Source organism: Mesoplodon bidens (genome assembly GCF_964165515.1).
Source record: "Mesoplodon bidens genome assembly, chromosome: 6".
NCBI classification, from domain to species: domain Eukaryota; kingdom Metazoa; phylum Chordata; class Mammalia; order Artiodactyla; family Ziphiidae; genus Mesoplodon; species Mesoplodon bidens.
The window spans coordinates 3,276,069-3,292,651 of record NC_138162.1 but is presented as its reverse complement, the minus strand read 5'-3'; the positions used below and the strand labels follow the sequence as shown (position 1 = coordinate 3,292,651).

The 16,583-nt window shown below is 57.8% G+C and overlaps 1 protein-coding gene across 6 annotated transcripts in view; it reads right to left on the bottom strand.

Moving 5' to 3' along the window:
- Positions 1-16,583, bottom strand: part of COL5A1 (collagen type V alpha 1 chain) — a 160,113-nt gene that overhangs the window by 24,181 nt on the left and 119,349 nt on the right. For all 6 annotated transcript variants that reach the window (XM_081236132.1, XM_081236130.1, XM_081236128.1 and 3 more), the window contains 15 exons: positions 15,750-15,803; positions 13,086-13,139; positions 12,166-12,273; positions 10,785-10,874; positions 10,635-10,688; positions 9,251-9,358; positions 6,977-7,084; positions 5,734-5,787; positions 4,630-4,683; positions 4,440-4,547; positions 3,523-3,576; positions 3,315-3,422; positions 1,709-1,762; positions 838-945; positions 172-225 (listed from right to left, as the gene is read on the bottom strand). In XM_081236132.1, coding sequence (XP_081092258.1) covers positions 172-225; positions 838-945; positions 1,709-1,762; positions 3,315-3,422; positions 3,523-3,576; positions 4,440-4,547; positions 4,630-4,683; positions 5,734-5,787; positions 6,977-7,084; positions 9,251-9,358; positions 10,635-10,688; positions 10,785-10,874; positions 12,166-12,273; positions 13,086-13,139; positions 15,750-15,803 — 1,170 coding nt within the window. The remainder of the gene's footprint in view (positions 1-171; positions 226-837; positions 946-1,708; positions 1,763-3,314; positions 3,423-3,522; positions 3,577-4,439; positions 4,548-4,629; positions 4,684-5,733; positions 5,788-6,976; positions 7,085-9,250; positions 9,359-10,634; positions 10,689-10,784; positions 10,875-12,165; positions 12,274-13,085; positions 13,140-15,749; positions 15,804-16,583) is intronic.

Sequence of the window (16,583 nt, the reverse complement as noted above, 5' to 3'; positions counted from 1 at the left end):
TGTCCCCAAGTCCTCACCCAAAAATCAAATTCCATCCCAGAGGTGCTGGCGCCTAGGGCGCTCAGAAGTGGGAAAGGAGAGTCCTAACAGAACTAGAAAGGAAAAAATGGGGCCAGCAATGCGGGTCATGGGCTGTGGGGACCCAGGGGCTCTGCCACCTTGAGCACCTACCGCAGGGCCAGGCTCTCCGGGGGGACCGGGATCTCCGGGAAAACCGACCGGGCCCTGAAACAGAGGAAGAGAGGCATTGGGGCCCTCAGCAACCCGGCCTGGAGCGCGCTGCCCTGCGTGGCTGCATCCAGACTGCTGCCCAGCGCTGTCCAGCCCCAGAGCATCCCACTAGCTCTGACACCTCGGTGCCCTTCACAGCAAGAAGGCCTTTCCAGAACATCCTCTCACGTGAGCCACACAAGCCTGAAAGCGAGCAGTGCGGGCCAGCCCTCTCGACTTCTGGAGGCCCTCAAAGGGCAGGCTCTTGCCCCCACTTTTGTTCCTGGAGCCCCCGGCTGACACTGAAACCTGGACCTTTAACCTCTAGAAGGAGCTGCTCTGCAGACCCTCCTGATGTAAAGCCGGGGCGGGCTGCAGGAGGGGAGAGGGGCCACACAGAGCCTGTTCCATCCAGAAAGCTGCCTGGTCCACAGACATGGCCTCCGAGGTGTCCCCCTCGTCCCACGTCTCACCTCTCCCACCTCCACTGTTCTGGTTCGGTAGCTGGTGTGGAAACTTCTACACCTTAGGAAATCACCCCAAGACCAGCGATGGTACGGCAGCCTCAGCGCACTGCCCGTGAGTGAGGATGATCTAGGGGCCCCTTGGCATCTCCCAGGTACTCACGGGGCTGCCTTTGGGACCGTCGTCTCCGGGAGGGCCCTTGGGTCCAGGGGGTCCAGCAGCACCAGAAGGGCCCGACTCACCCTTCTCTCCCCTTTCGCCTTTGGGTCCCTGCGGGGGAAAGGCGGGGACCTGTTCCCAGAGCCAGCCTTGCGGTTGCCTCGAGCAAGAAGCGGGCCGGAAGTGTGTTCCTCACCGGCATCGGGTGGGAAGGGAGCACCCTGCCTGTGGCCGGGCCTTGGCCCCTGTGGGTGCCAGCAGCTTCCCGAGCTCCGCCAACCCTCAGCAGCTCCCTGGGGGAGTCTGGCTCCCCTGGGGCCGTGAGGGGGCCCGAGTAGCCCACGGGCTTCCCGGGGCCTCTGAGGCCGACACTCGGCTTCTAGGTGGGCAGGGTTGACTCCTGACGAGACATCAGGCAGCGTGGACCCCGAGGGGCTGCAGGGACCCAGGCCGCCCACCCACTCAGTGGTCCTCAGGTGGAGGGAGCCCGGGAGACCTCTGTCCACCAGCCGTCTCCTGGGCCGGAGGGCCGCCCTCAGGGGGGCCTCAAGAGACGGCTCATCCGACCTGCGAACGTCTGCATGTTCCAGGTCTGGGCTGACCAGGTGACAACGATAGGCCCCACATTTACGGAAGCCAGTGCTAGGGCCTGGAGCACCACAGACGGCTGTCCTGGGCGTCCATCACTAACGTCTACGCACACACGCTCACTCGCCACGGCACTCCCTCTCTTTTCCAGCCAGACGGTGAGGTAGGCACAAGAGGGGACGTGACTCCCATTTCAGGGATGGGGAAACTGAGGCAGAGCGGGAGCCTCCCGCCCAGGACCCATCCACGCCGCACCCCCCTCCCCCCCCAAAGCCCACCCACTCACCGGGGGGCCCCCTTCGCCGGGAGGGCCAGGCTCTCCAGCTTCGCCGGGCTCACCCTAAGGAGGAAACGCGACGTGATTACAGCAGCGACGAGGACAGTGGTTCCGGCGTCAGGCATTTAGCGAGTCGTCCCTGACCTTGGGCTGGGGTGGGGGGAGGGGAGGGGGCCGGGGCTGAGCCGCAGTCACTGTCCTCTGACGGCTCCCAGGACTGGAGGAGAGACAGGTGAGGGACCCAGGGATAAAGCGGTGACCGTGACATACACAGGCATGTGACACACGCAGAGCGGGCGCGGAGGGTACGTGGGGGCATTAAAGATGGCTTTCCCCGGGAAGGGATGCTGCGGGCGAGCTTTGGAGGACGATTGAGAGATACCAGGTGAAAGGAGGAGGGGGACAGCTGGGCAGAGGTGGACAGAAAACAGCACAACATCCTCCGCTTGCCGGCAGGTGGCACAGAGCAGGAGGGGCGAGAGTGGTGGCGGCCGAAGCGGGGACGTGCCCTGTGGCGGGTGGGGAGGGCACGGGGAGAGCCTGCTGCCCTGAGCAGAGGTCGCACACCATTCACTGGTGGCCTCAGCAGGGACGTGCCCTGTGGCGGGTGGGGAGGGCACGGGGAGAGCACGCTGCCCTGAGCAGAGGTCGCACACCATTCACTGGTGGCCTCAGCAGGTGTGTTTCTCTGTGATTTTCCTATCGCGAAAAATGAGCAGCGATGGGGGACTTCTTTCAACTGAATGGCCTGATGTCAGAAAAGAAGTCCTGGAACGGTGTGAAAGGAGCGCAGACACAGGGGAGCACATCCACCCCCTTCCTTTTACCCCCAAGGAACTGGGATAAGTGCTTTAAAAGTAGTGCAGGGCTTCCCTGGTGGTGCAGTGGTTGGGAGTCCGCCTGCCGATGCAGGGGACACGGGTTCATGCCCCGGTCCAGGAGGATCCCACATGCCGCGGAGCGGCTGGGCCCGTGAGCCATGGCCGCTGAGCCTGCGTGTCCGGAGCCTGTGCTCCGCAACCGGAGTGGCCACAGCAGTGAGAGGCCCGCGTACCGCAAAAAAAAAAAAAAAAAAAAAAGTAGTGTAAACTCCTGGGCCCAGGTGGAGTCAGACCCTGGCACCGTCTCGCCCGCTGCACGCATGCACGCAAGTAAGGCATGTACACACGTGTGCATGTACATATGTCCAACGTGCTCGCATCATCTCCAGGGCCCAGGCCCTAACGTTAACCAGATCAGATGCAGAGGACCCGGGGCTATGAGAAAACAGGATTTGACGGGAGTTGAAAAGGTAGCAACTGCATACTTCAAGGAATACATAACTAGGTCTCTCAGAGCCAAACCTCAGAGGAGGAGCGGGCGGGGCCTTTGCTGGTGCTTGTTATCATCTGGAAAATCTCCTGGGTAAGGGCAGGGCTCCCAGGTCCATTGCACACATCTTCTAGGTTTCAAAATGCACCCGGCAGGAAGGGCCCGGCAGTGCACCTGGACATCTCCGTGTATGCGGTGGACACACACACAAGGGTACATGCACGTGTACACGCATGCACGCGCGAGCACACACACACACACGCTTGCACGTCATACACTGGGACAGTGACGGGGCGTGAATCACCTTCTCTCCCACTGCACCAGGATTGCCTATTCCACCTGGGGGGCCTTGCGGCCCGTCAGCACCTGGAGCTCCGGAGGGTCCTCGGGGGCCGGGGGGACCTGGGGGACCCTGGGAGAAGAAGAGCCATTGAGCCCGGAGAAAACACAAACGTCTACCAAAACAGCAATGAGCCACCACGGCCAGGTCTCCACGAGCCGGTGCCACTCACCATCTGACCCACATCTCCCGTCTCGCCCTTCTCTCCTGGAGGTCCCGGAAGACCCTGAGAACAGGAATTCATCAGAAACTCGGCATGTGGGCGCGGCTCTATCCCCCCAACACACAACTTTCACTACCTCCCCAGCAAGACCCCAAGCCGAGCATTCAAAAGCCTCAGGAATGTGCTTTTCAGCGTACAGCTACATAAGAGCACGTCCCCCAAATCCCAAGTTTCAGAATTAGCGCAAGGAAAGAATTAGAGAAGTATGCAAGGATTTATTGACAAGGTGCTTATCGAAAGTGTCCCATAAAACTATAAACCCTAATGAGCCACCAGCAGGGAAATGTTTGAATCAATTATGTCACCACCATATGCTGGGACACAAGGCAGTGACTGAGAGTCACGTTTTCAAAAATAAATAAAAAGTGATGCGTTCCAAGAATGTTTAATGACATTTGACGCGACGTGTAATATAAGAGGAAGTGGTAAAAGCTGGATCCAAACTTTCTATACACGCAGCACGATTCTCAGTTTGCAAAAACCAAATAGAATTATGCGTGTGCGTGTGTGTGTGTGAGCACAGGCGTTTAGGAGGTGTGGAAAGGCACCACCACGTGCTGAGAAGCCATTTTTGTTTCCTTTTCTAACAGTTTATCTGTAGTTTCCAACATTTCTACAATGAGCAAATTCACAAATGTCACTGGTTAAGAGAAGTGAATATGGGTGTGTCTGGAATTCTGAGAATTCACAGCACTTCATGTACGGAGAAGCCCCTGCAGCCTCGCCTTAGTTGCCCCGGTCTTCAGAAGACAGGAGGGAGGGGACAGGAGGGCGGGGCAGGGCAGGGGAGGGGAGGGGAAGGCGTCACAAAGATGCAGGAATCAGCTGACGTGGACCCCCAGCCATTGTGCAAACTCTGTTGTTACCTGCAGCCCCACGGGTCCCGGGGGCCCGGGAAAACCTCTTGGACCTTCATCACCTTTCTGCCCAAAGAGGCCCTGCTGGCCACGAGGACCTGGCTCGCCGTCAGCTCCCTACAGGGAGATGGTTGAGTGTGGTGAGGACCAGGTACGGGGCCCGCATCAGCTCGAGGGTTGGGGACTCTCTGATACTCACAGAGGGGCCTGGCTGTCCAATGGGGCCTTGAGGTCCTGTAGGCCCAGGTGGACCCTGTGGGGAAGAGACAGAGAGAGTTGTTTCCTGAGTCACGGCTGAGGCCGAGGGAGAAAGGCCAGTGCGTGCAGGGGCCCTGAAGCCAAGGTCATCAGGGCTGCACCCACGCTTGGCTGTCCTGGGCCAGGCTGCCGGCTCTGGAATGTGTGATGCTCTCTGTTCAACCCTGAGCACGTGTGGTCAGGGGCGCGGGGACGGCCACGCCGACGTCCCGCTAGAGGCCACCGTGCATTGTCTCGGCCCCCAGCACACACCCATGACACAGGCCCCAGAGGCCCCGTTTCAAAACGAGGACCAAGATCACGTGGCTCATCCGTGGCCGAGCGAGGGACTGCCTCCAAAGTCCACACCTGGCAGCACGATGCCTGCCCCCAGGTGTGTCCCCAAGCACATTTCACTGTTGGCACAGGGAGAGCGTGAGAGAGGCCAGCATGCTGTCGCTGTCCTGGGGAGCCTGACTGGTCCCGGGTCAACAGGGACGTGGTCACTGTCTGCCTGGGAACAGACACGCCTGGCGAAAAGGTCCGCAGTGCAGGCCTCCTTCCATGGCCACCGGGCGGAGCTGCCAGCCAAGTGACAGGGCGTTTGCAAGAACGCACCAGTATTTCTGAAGCAGAATTTTTTTTTTAAGGGGTACTGCCTCTGTTGGAATATCCTGCAGCCCTCAGCATCGGAGGGCGGTGAGTATGTCTGTGGGACCGAAAACCTCAAGGACAAAGACGCTGAATGTGCTTTACTTCACAAAACCCGTGAGTACTTTCTGCTCATCTGTTAATAAGGGATTCCCTTACCGATACACGTTACATGCATACACGTGCACCTAACACATACCTGTGCATGCACACGCATGTAGGCACATGCACACAGCCAAGATTTCAACAGGGGAGGGAAGCCCAAAGCCCAGCGCTGTCTCAACAGTTCCCGGTGGGAATGTTGTTATATTATAATGGTTCTTCACGTCGGTGATGAGCGTGTGCCACGCCGAGCGCACAGCCCCGTGCCGTGGCTCCACCGGTGGCCCTGCACGTGGCTCGCGTGGCCCCTCACCTGTTCGCCTTTGTCTCCCTTGCTCCCCTTCTGTCCCGGTTCCCCGATCTCCCCCTGTGGGAACATATGAAACACCCATCAGACGGTCCAATAATCATCTGCATGTTATCTGCTCCCCTGAATTCATTTTTCTTGGAGAGTAAGAATCATCTCCTCTCCAGGGGGCCCTATAACTTTCCTAAGAAGAAACGTTTCCACATATTAATTTGATTTCTTTTTTAGTAAGAGAACGAAAAGGGATGAGGCCTTGATCTTATGCTTTGCAGGACTGCGCCAGATTTGAAAGTGGGATAAAACACCATAATGGAAATATTTACTTTGTCAAGTTGGATGACATGAGAGTTTAATAAAGACAACTCAATTACTATGCTTCCAAAGTTGTTAAAACCTCTCCAGTGTTTCTGCTGTGCAGGGCTGTCTCCCACCCTGAGAGGCAAGGCATCATCGCTGCAGAGGTGACGGAGTCGGAAATGTCACCAGAGAGTTCTCATCAACAGAAAGTTAAACCGAAGAGAGAAATTCCACTGTCTTCATCAAATGGAGGAAAAAATACAAGCTACGGCACAACGGCGTCAGGATTATAAAGCATGCTCTTAATGGAAGGGGGCCTTGATCATCGAAGTGGAGACATTTAAAAATAGACAGTGAGTAAAACCTCATTAAATCGGGCTCCACAGATTTAGAATTTGAAATGATTGAGAGCATTTCCCCTTGCTCTGGCTGCTTCAGCAAATGTCTTTGGCAACACCAAAACTACACAGGAGAAAAGCAGCGTCTTAGTCCCCTCAAGCACGTCAGAGATCTCATTTATTACCATTATTTATGAGCTATTCCGAAATCATCCACTAACGCCAAGAACATCGGATGGCAGAATGGGGTCCCTCTGTCGCCAGAGACCCTACATCGCCTGCATCCCTTGGTTTAAAAGGAATCCCCCAGGGCTTCCCTGGTGGTGCAGTGGTTGAGAGTCCGCCTGCCGATGCAGGGGACACGGGTTCGTGCCCCGGTCCGGGAAGATCCCACATGCCGCGGAGCGGCTGGGCCCGTGAGCCATGGCTGCTGAGCCTGCGCGTCCGGAGCCTGTGCTCCGCAACGGGAGAGGCCACAACAGTGAGAGGCCCGCGTACCGCAAAAAAAAAAAAAGGAACCCCTCCCCCGCCCCCAGCCAGCTCTGACCTGCCGGCACTGGCCAAGCTTGGCTGTGCATGGTCCAGGTTGGGGGACTTCACGGAATTCTTCTTACCTTATCTCCATCTTCTCCAGGGGGACCCACAGGGCCAGCTGGACCAGGGAGCCCCACGGGACCCTGTAGACCATCTCGGCCAGCTGGGCCTTGTGGACCTTTCTCGCCCTAAAGAGGAGAGGAGACCCCTGTTCAAAGGCAGCTCCATCGTGGGAACACCAGCTCATCCCCCACAGAGAGGCCCACAGGCAGGAAGTGGGCAGTTCCTGGGCAGGGACCATCACCACAGTCCTAATGGATTTCCCTCGGATGCACCGAGGGCGGCTCCGAGTCCGGCCTTGTATCACCCCTTCCCCTGCATCTCTGCATTTAATCCTCGCCCATCCTAAGAAGGGCTACTCTTTTACAGATGGGGAAACTGAGGCTCGTTCGTAAGCAGCAGAGCTGGGATTCAAACCTCGCCAACCAGATTCCCGGGTCTGTGTGCAGGATCGTCCAAGCCAGGGGCCAGGAGGGCCTGAGCTCCGGCCTCGGCCAACTTGCTTACTCTCCCAATTCCCTGCAAACACCCTCCCTGCAAGAGCACACGGACCTGCACATACGTGCACACACACGCATACACACACACACACACACACTCCTATCTTCCCTTCCTCATGGTTTTGGTTCATTTTCCTATTTGCCCCCTTGGTCACCTCAAATGACCCTTACTGAGTTCTTGCTCAGTTTTACCAGCCACGTTCCACGCTGTGAGTGGCTGGAACTTTCTCACCCAAGCCGGGATTCCCTCCTCCCAGCAGAGGCACAGAACGAGGCGTGGACGTCGGGGAGGGGACACGGGTGGGAAAGTGCACAATCGCACAGTCACCGACTTGGGCCGGCATCCCCTCCTGCTGCACAGTTCACTTCCTGCTCCTCGATTTAGTTCGTCCTGATCAAAGTTCTTCCCTAATTAAGCCACAAAATGCCCAGGCTAATCATGGCTCACAGGGAAACTTCCTGCCCGACATGATACCTGACCTTTGTTTGACCTTTTCTTCTCCTGCAGCTATTCTGGAAGCATGACAAGCTTTTCACAGGATGATACAACCCTGAGAGGCTTCTGCTCAAGCATTTACTCTCTTGAAACAATGAACTCAACCGTTTCCAACCGCATTTGTGTGTGCTCTATGTGCACCCAGCGCCCGACAGGAGTCAGGGTTCTGGGGCAGAATTCAGCAGGATCCGTGTCCTGGCAGCCTCACGGGAAGGAGCTGATGCGATCAGAACTGCCGATGACACACTGACCGGATTCTCCATGGTGCCCACGTGTCCAGCGCGGTTCCCATGGGGAGTTCTCGGCCGAGAAGGCAACCAGGGCTCTCTTTCTACCCATGAGCCATGGATAGGGAATTACATAAGGAAAACCACCCCTTCTAACAGAAATCAATCCACGCAGGTGTCTTAACTCAACGGGACACCATCCTCGTAGCCCGTTACCCTGGAACTCGGGCTCCTATGACATTCAGAATTCGGAAGGGAGGTTTGAGCTGGAATTTGTCTCTGATTTGTGGCTGGTTGAATGCAGGGGCAGGCAGGCGTTTCCAAATTCATGTGGCAGACGTCAAACGTGGCCGGGGTGAGGGTACGTCCAGGCAGGAAGGGGCGTTCTGGGGAGTCGTTTGGGGAAGGGGCTGGCGGTTGGCTTCCCAGGAGGTGTCTAGACAGGAAGGGTCTCTCTAACTCCTTCATGGAAAGCAAGACTCCAGACCCCCTGCCCCTGAGCTTTCACAAAGCCTCCAGGTTGGGGCAATCACACTTGGGGTTCACTGGGTGGTCGGCTGTCAGGGGTCTGGGAGGAAGCTGCTTATCTGCCCGTCATGTCTCCCGTCCCTTCCTTTCTCCACGCCTACCCCCAGACCAACAATGCAAGCACCACCCCAAATATCCACCTTTCCCATACACTGACCAGCCGTGGGCCCAGGCCAGGGGGCAGGGGGCTGTGTACACAGCAGGAGGCAGTGGCCCGTCCACACAGGGCACCCAGAGCCTGGACCGGGGCCAAGGCCACGATTGGACACACTGTCTCCACCCCTCCCTGTGCCTGCATGTGCTGGGGCCAGAGGCATGGGTGTGACCGGCCGAGCCTGGCCCAGACGCTCCAGAACACCCCTCCAGCTCAGGCAACTCCAGGAAAGAACCTGGCCGCCACTGTGATCGGCCCTTGGACCTCAATCAAGACAGCTGGGCACCACACACTGCCCCCACCTCCCCGATCCCGCAAACCCCCAGGGAAATGCCTGGGGAGGGGACAGCTCAGGGGCAGGGATAGAGCTTTTTCGAGGAAGTACTTACAGGAGCTCCTTTCTCCCCAGCCGGCCCGGGAGGTCCCTGGGGCCCAGGTCTCCCTGGAATTCCGATGGGCCCAGCAGCACCGGCCGGACCTCTCTCCCCTGGAGATCCCTGGGGTGAGGCAAGAAAAGTGGTTTATTTCAAGGGCTCTCCAAATGCATGGATACAACTTCCTAAAGCCCCGCCTGGTCATACCACTCACCCTCTCACTCTAGAGCCCACAAGAGCTCCCCAGGGCCCCTTGCAAACACAGACTATCTGGTCTAGCATTTGAGGCTGTTTCTGACCCCCTCTTCGCTCCCCAACCCATAAGTCCAAGTCCCTCTACGGTGTCTGAGTACACATCCTCCCTCTGTAAGTCCTGGCTTTGAATGACCTCTTCTGGGGCCCTGGCACCCACTCTGCCCTCTGGGGTCCGCCTGCCACAGAGCGTTCACTTGCTGCCCTGCTCCGCCACGCTGTACGTTTTACAGGCGAGGCTCTGGCCCAGGAGCGGGGCTGACAGGTGGGCACCTGGACTAATTCTAGGGGTTCAGCATCGCGAGACCACTGTTGTCTGGGGTGTCGTCCTGTTCCTGGCCCTTATCACAAGGAAAGGCAATATTTGACTTCCCTGTCATTGTCCCTCTCAAATGGCCCATGACTCAGGGGAAGGGGAGGGGGTCATTTCATGGTCCACCCTCAAATCCAGCCAGGGGCCAGGGGAAGCTCCTGAAGCCCCACTCTGTAGGGGAGTGAGGGGGCTGTCAGATGGGCTCACTTGAAGGGCAGGGGGAGGTAACACAGATGTCGCATTTCCATAAAGAGGCAAGAACAGGGGGCCCGTGGGCGTGTCTCTGGAGGGTGGGCACAGGCTCTCGCGGCCCCTGATCCCCCCAGACCACAGTCCAGGGTCTGGAAACTCTGGATCTCCTCTTGTAGCTAGACTCAAAGTTGGGGGGGACCACCTAGGTTAACAGACAGCACAGCTCTGGGGGACAGGCCTCCCGCCTGTGCTGGGTCACCTCTATCTTGGGCAGCCCCAGGCGTGTGGACAGCCCTGCTCTCGAGGCCGTGGAGCTGTGTGTCCGTGCCCGTCCCGGCTGCTCCGGGACCAGACCCACGTGAAGCCTCCTCCACAGGCTGGGGGGCCATGCAGCCCTTCTCCAAACCACCCGGCTCTCCAGCTGTCCTCATACAGCACGCCCCCGCCTCTGGCATTTCGTCACCGGCTGCCAGCTCGGGCACACTGTCCACGTCCCTCCCAAGCCCAGCTCCGCCACCACAGCTTTCCCAGGACCCATGCGGGGCCAGGGCAGGTGTGCGTGCTCCCCTGGCCTCGGGACGCCCGTCTTGCCTGCAGAGCAGAGGGTGGGAAAGAGGCTCTGTGCTGAGCCAGCACACTCACCGCGGGGCCTGGCGGGCCTGGGGGTCCTTCACTGCCTTTCAGTCCAAGCGCCCCCTGCAAAGCAACAAGATGTGGGCAGGGCACCGAGGGGAGACGCCCCCCAGGCTGGGCAGCCTCCAGCTCCGTCCCCCCGGCTGGCCCCTCACTCACCACTGGACCAGGAAGCCCTCGGTCCCCGGGGAAGCCACGTAGCCCTGGGGGGCCATCTTTTCCAGGAAGGCCGGCGGGGCCTGGGTCACCCTGAAATCAGAGCCATAGGTGAGTTTCCGAGCGATGCCCAAGACCAGGGTGGACGGGGAGCTGGGGGGGGGCCTGGTCTTCCAGATCCGCTCAGAACCTGGGCTGGAGGGGGGGCTTCCCTGGGCACTTGGCTTTAAAAGGAACCTCCGAGTCTTGACTTGAATCATTGGTTGGCAGGTCCACGCACTGGAGTGCAGCCCAAGCTCACACCCGGGGGCCTGTGCGGCGGGCTGGCTCTGCGTGTGGCTTGGGGACAGATTCCGTCCGGGACTCCAGTCGTGCTCCACAGAGGCCCGGGCCCCCACCATGTCCTTCGGGGCCACGACGGCTGAACCGGGGCTGAGGGCCCCACGTCTGCCCTTCTCATGTATCTGGGGATCCTCGAAAACTGGGCTCAGGGGAAGGAGTCCGTGGCCGAAGCATGGGAAGCATTGCCTTGAAGAGGACTTGCTGCTCAAGACACTTGTCTCAAGCCTGAAACCACATATTCTGAAAAGATTCTCCACCTGAGCATGTACCTTCCCTGAAGTTCACTAAAGCTTTGACATCTTCCAGAATTTTCTCTGGGGTCTAACATGGCAGCATATTGGTCTTCAAACCAGCATGCCCTTGGCTTCCTTTCCAAACTCAGAGAGCTCTCTTTGTGGCCAGACACCTGGCTCTGTATTATACACACACATGTGCCTGTAGTTTTTCAAGCACATACATATGTACTCAAGCATATATGCGTGCATGCATACGTACGTGTGTGTAGTTTTTTCACTATTTGATTACTTCTCAAGTTTAATTTCTTGTATGTGGTCACACAAGGGGCTGGAGAGCTTATCTTTCCTGTGTCCCTCACTGAAAAGCTGAAAAGGGGAAGGCTGTTCATTTTTATGCTAAAACACAGGAAGTTATAACCACCAGCTTGGGGTACCCAGGATGGGGATAGATATTTTTAATATTTATTCTTTCACCTCTTACAGCGGGCAGTTTTTTAAAGGGCCGCTTTCTGTTAAATCCCATTTAGACACATGAATTGTCAGAGTTGTATCCATTTCTGGGAATGGGCGTAGGCAGCCCAGGGAAAAGGCGGTCCCCCCAGCCCCCGTCACATCCATCCAGGCGGCAGGTCTGCTCAGCCCCTCCTTCAAAGCGAGCAAAAGCTGAACTAAGTTCCTGGTTTGGGGGATGGACTGGCACGACGAGTATCTGCTTGAGAATTACCCACTCTTCAGAAAAAAGCAGACCAAAGGCCGAAATGGTGCCTTGGGAAAGTCTACCTGGCACGGAAGTCCCGGACACTCACCTTCGTCCCTTCTTTTCCGGCCAGGCCCGGGAGCCCTTGTTCACCAGGGGGGCCCGGGGGCCCAGGGTGGCCACGCTCACCCATGGGACCAGTTTCTCCCGTGGGACCCTGTTGGGAAAAGTGTGTCAGCCATAAACTGTGTTCGGGGGACATGCAAGGGAGTAACCTTCTCTTCCTAAGTCTAAGGACAGCCTGGCCACAGAGGCAAAGGGCCATTGCAAGCCCACTAGACCTCCACATTCCTTTGAAAGTCATCTCCCTCCGGTAAAGATCCAGAAAGGTCAAAGCGAACCAGGTGGGTGGTGTTCAATAGCCGCTGCCTGGCCCTGTGGTCCTGTGTCTCCTCCCCAGTGAAGTGGGGCAGGGCCTGCGTTTCCCAGGGTGTCACGGGGAAACCAGTGCAGAGAGAGGGAGTGGGGAGTGCACCCGCATTTCCTGGGTCAGTATCTTATTCAGTGCCACGTCAGGTGCGAACTTTCTGAGAAGCAAGGTGACTGCGCCCTGTTTTGTGGCTCTGAGCCTGCAAGCCCGTCCTCACACTGATCCGCGGGCGATTAGAACAGCAGTCCTGGGTACTGGATCCAGGGCAGGGAATCAGGCTGCATGGACACCAAGGGGTGGGCTGCCCAGGGGGCGGAAGCCAGACTCCTGAGCCAGCCTGGTCTGCCCACGGGCCTGGCAGCCCCCATGGCTCCGCCTGCTCCGTTTATGTCCATGTCAACAGATCACTCCCCTGCTCTCTACACGTGGCCCCCTGCACGGAGCACATCTCTAAACAAGCACTACGGGCCTTGTGATGCCCTCTTGGCTGCACCCAGACCTTGAGAATGGTGGGGAACTTCCGTCCCGAGCGTGACTCTCTTTCCTGTGTGGGTGGGGACCCAGGACGACCAGTGACACCAGGGGATGCTGTATCTCACCTGAGGGCCGACCACACCCGGGGGGCCAGGAGGGCCGGTCTTGCCTTGGAAACCCTGCGAAGAGACAGTTGGAGTTGGCACACTGAGATGTCCAAAGCGCCCAATAGAAGGCTCGCCCCCGCCAACCCTCACCCCACGCCCAAACAGCGGACGACCCAGCCTTCTTTTAAAAGGGCCATTTCTCTTGCTTCATTTTGCATGAATTTCAGGAAGGTCGTGAAGCCAGACAGGTTAGTTTCACCAGCTGCTTCCCATCGCCCTGCTTCGTGCTGAGAAATATATTTTAAAACCGTTCATCTTTCTAAGGTCACGAAGTGTTCATTCTCTGAGCAGACTTGGTGTCCCCTCTCAGGAGCCACCTCTGGGCTGTATCTCGTCAGTGACTTTGTGGAGACTGTCCTGCTTCTGTCACCAAGGCTCCCGGGGCAGGGCAGGTGGTTTCACTACCGTGTCCCCTCTGCACTGGCTGAAACTGGGACGCAGTGGGGACGTGCAGCTTTCACAGTGCAGCGGCTGGGAGATATTCTTAGCTCGGCTGCACAGGAATCTCTTGCTTCTGCTCTGCACAGAAGCACGGAGGCACCCATCTGGCTGCACTGCACACACTCTCCCCCAGAGGAGAGGGCTGGCGGCAAAGCAACGCGAGTTTAATTTCCGGCACGTCTACAGAGCACGCCACGTGCCGACAAGATGCCATCTGCAGGTGTCACGCGATGCTGGGGAAGACGGCAGATGCTACGCCCAGGAGGATTTTAGCGGAAAGTCTTTAGAGTCTGGAGAGGGAGGTGGCTTGTTGAAAGCCACAGCGAGTGCTGCAGGGTGAGCTGCCCGCGGGGCTGACGAACAAGCGCCTCTAATTCACTGCACGACGGCCAGCATGCAGGCGATGGAGGCTTCACACTCAGCCGCTGGACCACACAAACCCACAGCGGACTCGGCCTCTCGGCAGATTCCAGGAGGGCTCCCTTCTTTAGGCCCAGCTGAGTTGCATGCAATGGACTAATACGGCCATAGTCAATGCGGCGTTCCCCGCAGGCAGCCTTTACAGGGTCAGAAACAAGGAATGGTGGACAGGTTGAGGGCACCCCCCGCTTGGCGGGCCGGGCAGCAGTGCCCAAGTGGAGGCAGGAGCCTGGGTGTAAGGCAAGAAAGGCCCCCCGCATGGTCCACTGTGGCGACCGTCCACGGCAGCTGAGGCCGGGATCCGTCTCTAGCCCCTCCTGAGAAACGGGCTTTGCGGTTGCACTTAGGAGATGCCATGACCTCTCGTGTTTCCAGCCTCTACAGAAAGCACAAGTCAACACCCCAGGGAAGACCTTTCTGAAGGCGTCTGGACTGGCCCGTGGAGGACATGCCACCCCAGGTGGGTCTGGATGGGGGTGCCCCTGAGTCTACGGGGGCAGCCGGGCGTGGCAGGTGGAGCCGGGAAGAACCTGTCCTACTTTCCCAGCAAAAATAAGCAGCTTAATTACTTTGCCAGCCTCTTCCAGAACAAGGCAGAGGGGGAAAAGCACACACTATGCAAAACCTTCCATCTTGTCTCCTCAGAAAAGCATTAGAGAAAAATATGCAAAGCTAGGAATGTTTTCATTTTTCTCTACAAACAAAAGAGCAAAGTAATCTCCATTTATCAGCCACGGAGCGCTGTGCAGAACGCCGGGATGGTACAATTAGAAGACGTTTCATCAGAATGAACCAAAAAGGGACAAAGAGATTTTTTTAAGCAGTCACCGAGAACATATTAAATGTGCCATGCAAAATGCCCTTTCACGAGGGGATTGCTCTTCCTGGGAGAGTCCGTCAGAGACCTTTGGCCACAAGGACACCGGGTGCGGAGACAAGGGGACCTCTCGGTCACTCTCCACCAATCTGGTGACAAGGACGTCACCAGGCGCTGTGAGTCCCCAACTGTCCAAAGCCTGGAGCCCCGAGGTCACAGGTTAGCCCACGCCCTTCCGGGGCACAGGCCTGGAGGGGACACAGCGTAAAGATGGGCCGAATCCCCAGTGGCTCCCGGGACCAGAATGTCACCACATTTCTGATAAATGCTTTTCCTAGAACTAAAAAATGCGGGTGTCCTTTAAGTCCAGCTGACAAAGGCTGGAATGGGCATTGCTACAAGGCAGGGCAAGGTCAAGGAGAGCCTGTGACAGCAGAGACGCTGGCCCTGAGCACAGCCAAGGGCCCAAACTCCACCCTGACCGGCCACCTGTGCTCCTTCCTATAAAAGGGGACTTGGAAGGAGCCCTCCAGGCCCCCTGTCGTCAACCCCGAGGCCGGAAGGGCCTGGACAGACAGGGCTGGGGGCAGCATAAAATAACCAAACGACTAACGGAGAATCTTCCCAACTACTCTTCCAGATCAGATGCGCATAGAACAAACCGGCCACACTCAGACTGCGGCGGGAGGAAGGAAAGGCGGCTGCACTAGGTTTTTGTTTGTGTCATGATGGTTTCACGTGTGACCTTGGACCAAACTGGCCAGGATGACTGTGCAGCCAGCGCCTGCCTTTGCACACAGAGTGTCACAGGGTTGCTGCCTGCACTGGGCTCTCCCGGAGGCCACAGAAGATGGCCCAGCCCTCAGGGGCTTTCCCCAGGCTGACCGCCTCCCATAAGCTGATGGGCAGCGAAGGCCAGGTCCCCTAGCCCTGCCCATACTCACCGTCTCTCCTCTCTGTCCAGGGTGTCCCGGGAGCCCATCCTTGCCCGGGGGCCCCTGAAGAAAGCAAAGGAAGGAAGTTTCATTTTGTTCTGAGACGCACACACCTTCGGGGTTTTGTGCTACACCAGGCAACAGAAGCTGCCATTTCATTTCCAAGGTAACGACGGCAAAGTCACGGTGACAAGTACCACGTGGGACCCAGGGTCTGGGCACCGTCCCCTTGAACGCTCACAACCACCCTGAGGGTCACCGTCGTCTCCCACGAGGAGAAATCAAGGCAGCGGGAGGTCAGCAGCTCCCTGAGGTCCAGCAGGAAGATCAAGTCTGTCTGGTTCAGAGGCCAGACTCCTCCCTAACCCCTGCCCCCAAGCAAGCGCCGTTAGCACTAACTCCAACCATGAGGGGTTTTTCTTTCTCAGAGGAAATATATTGTGTCTGCTGTGAGTTGAATTGTGTCTCCCCCAAAATAGGCTGAGGTCCTAACCCCTGGAAGCTGTGACCGTGGCCTCATTTGGAAATAGGGTCTTTGCAGATGGGATCAGGTCAAGGTGAGGTCCGAATGGGTTAGGGTGGGCCCTGATCCAGTGACCGGTGGATAGAGTATTTGAAGACACAGAGGGACAGAGAGGCCAGGCAAAGATGCAGGCAGAGATGGGGTGAGCATCTGCCACCCAAGGGCGGCCGGCAGGCGCCAGAAGCTGGGAGAGGCCTGGGACGGATTCCCCCGGAGAGCCCTCAGAGGAGGAGCCAGGCCTGCCCACACCTGGATTTTGGACTTTGGCCTCCAGACTGTGAGAGGACACATTTCTGTGGTTTTAAGTGACCGGGTGTGTG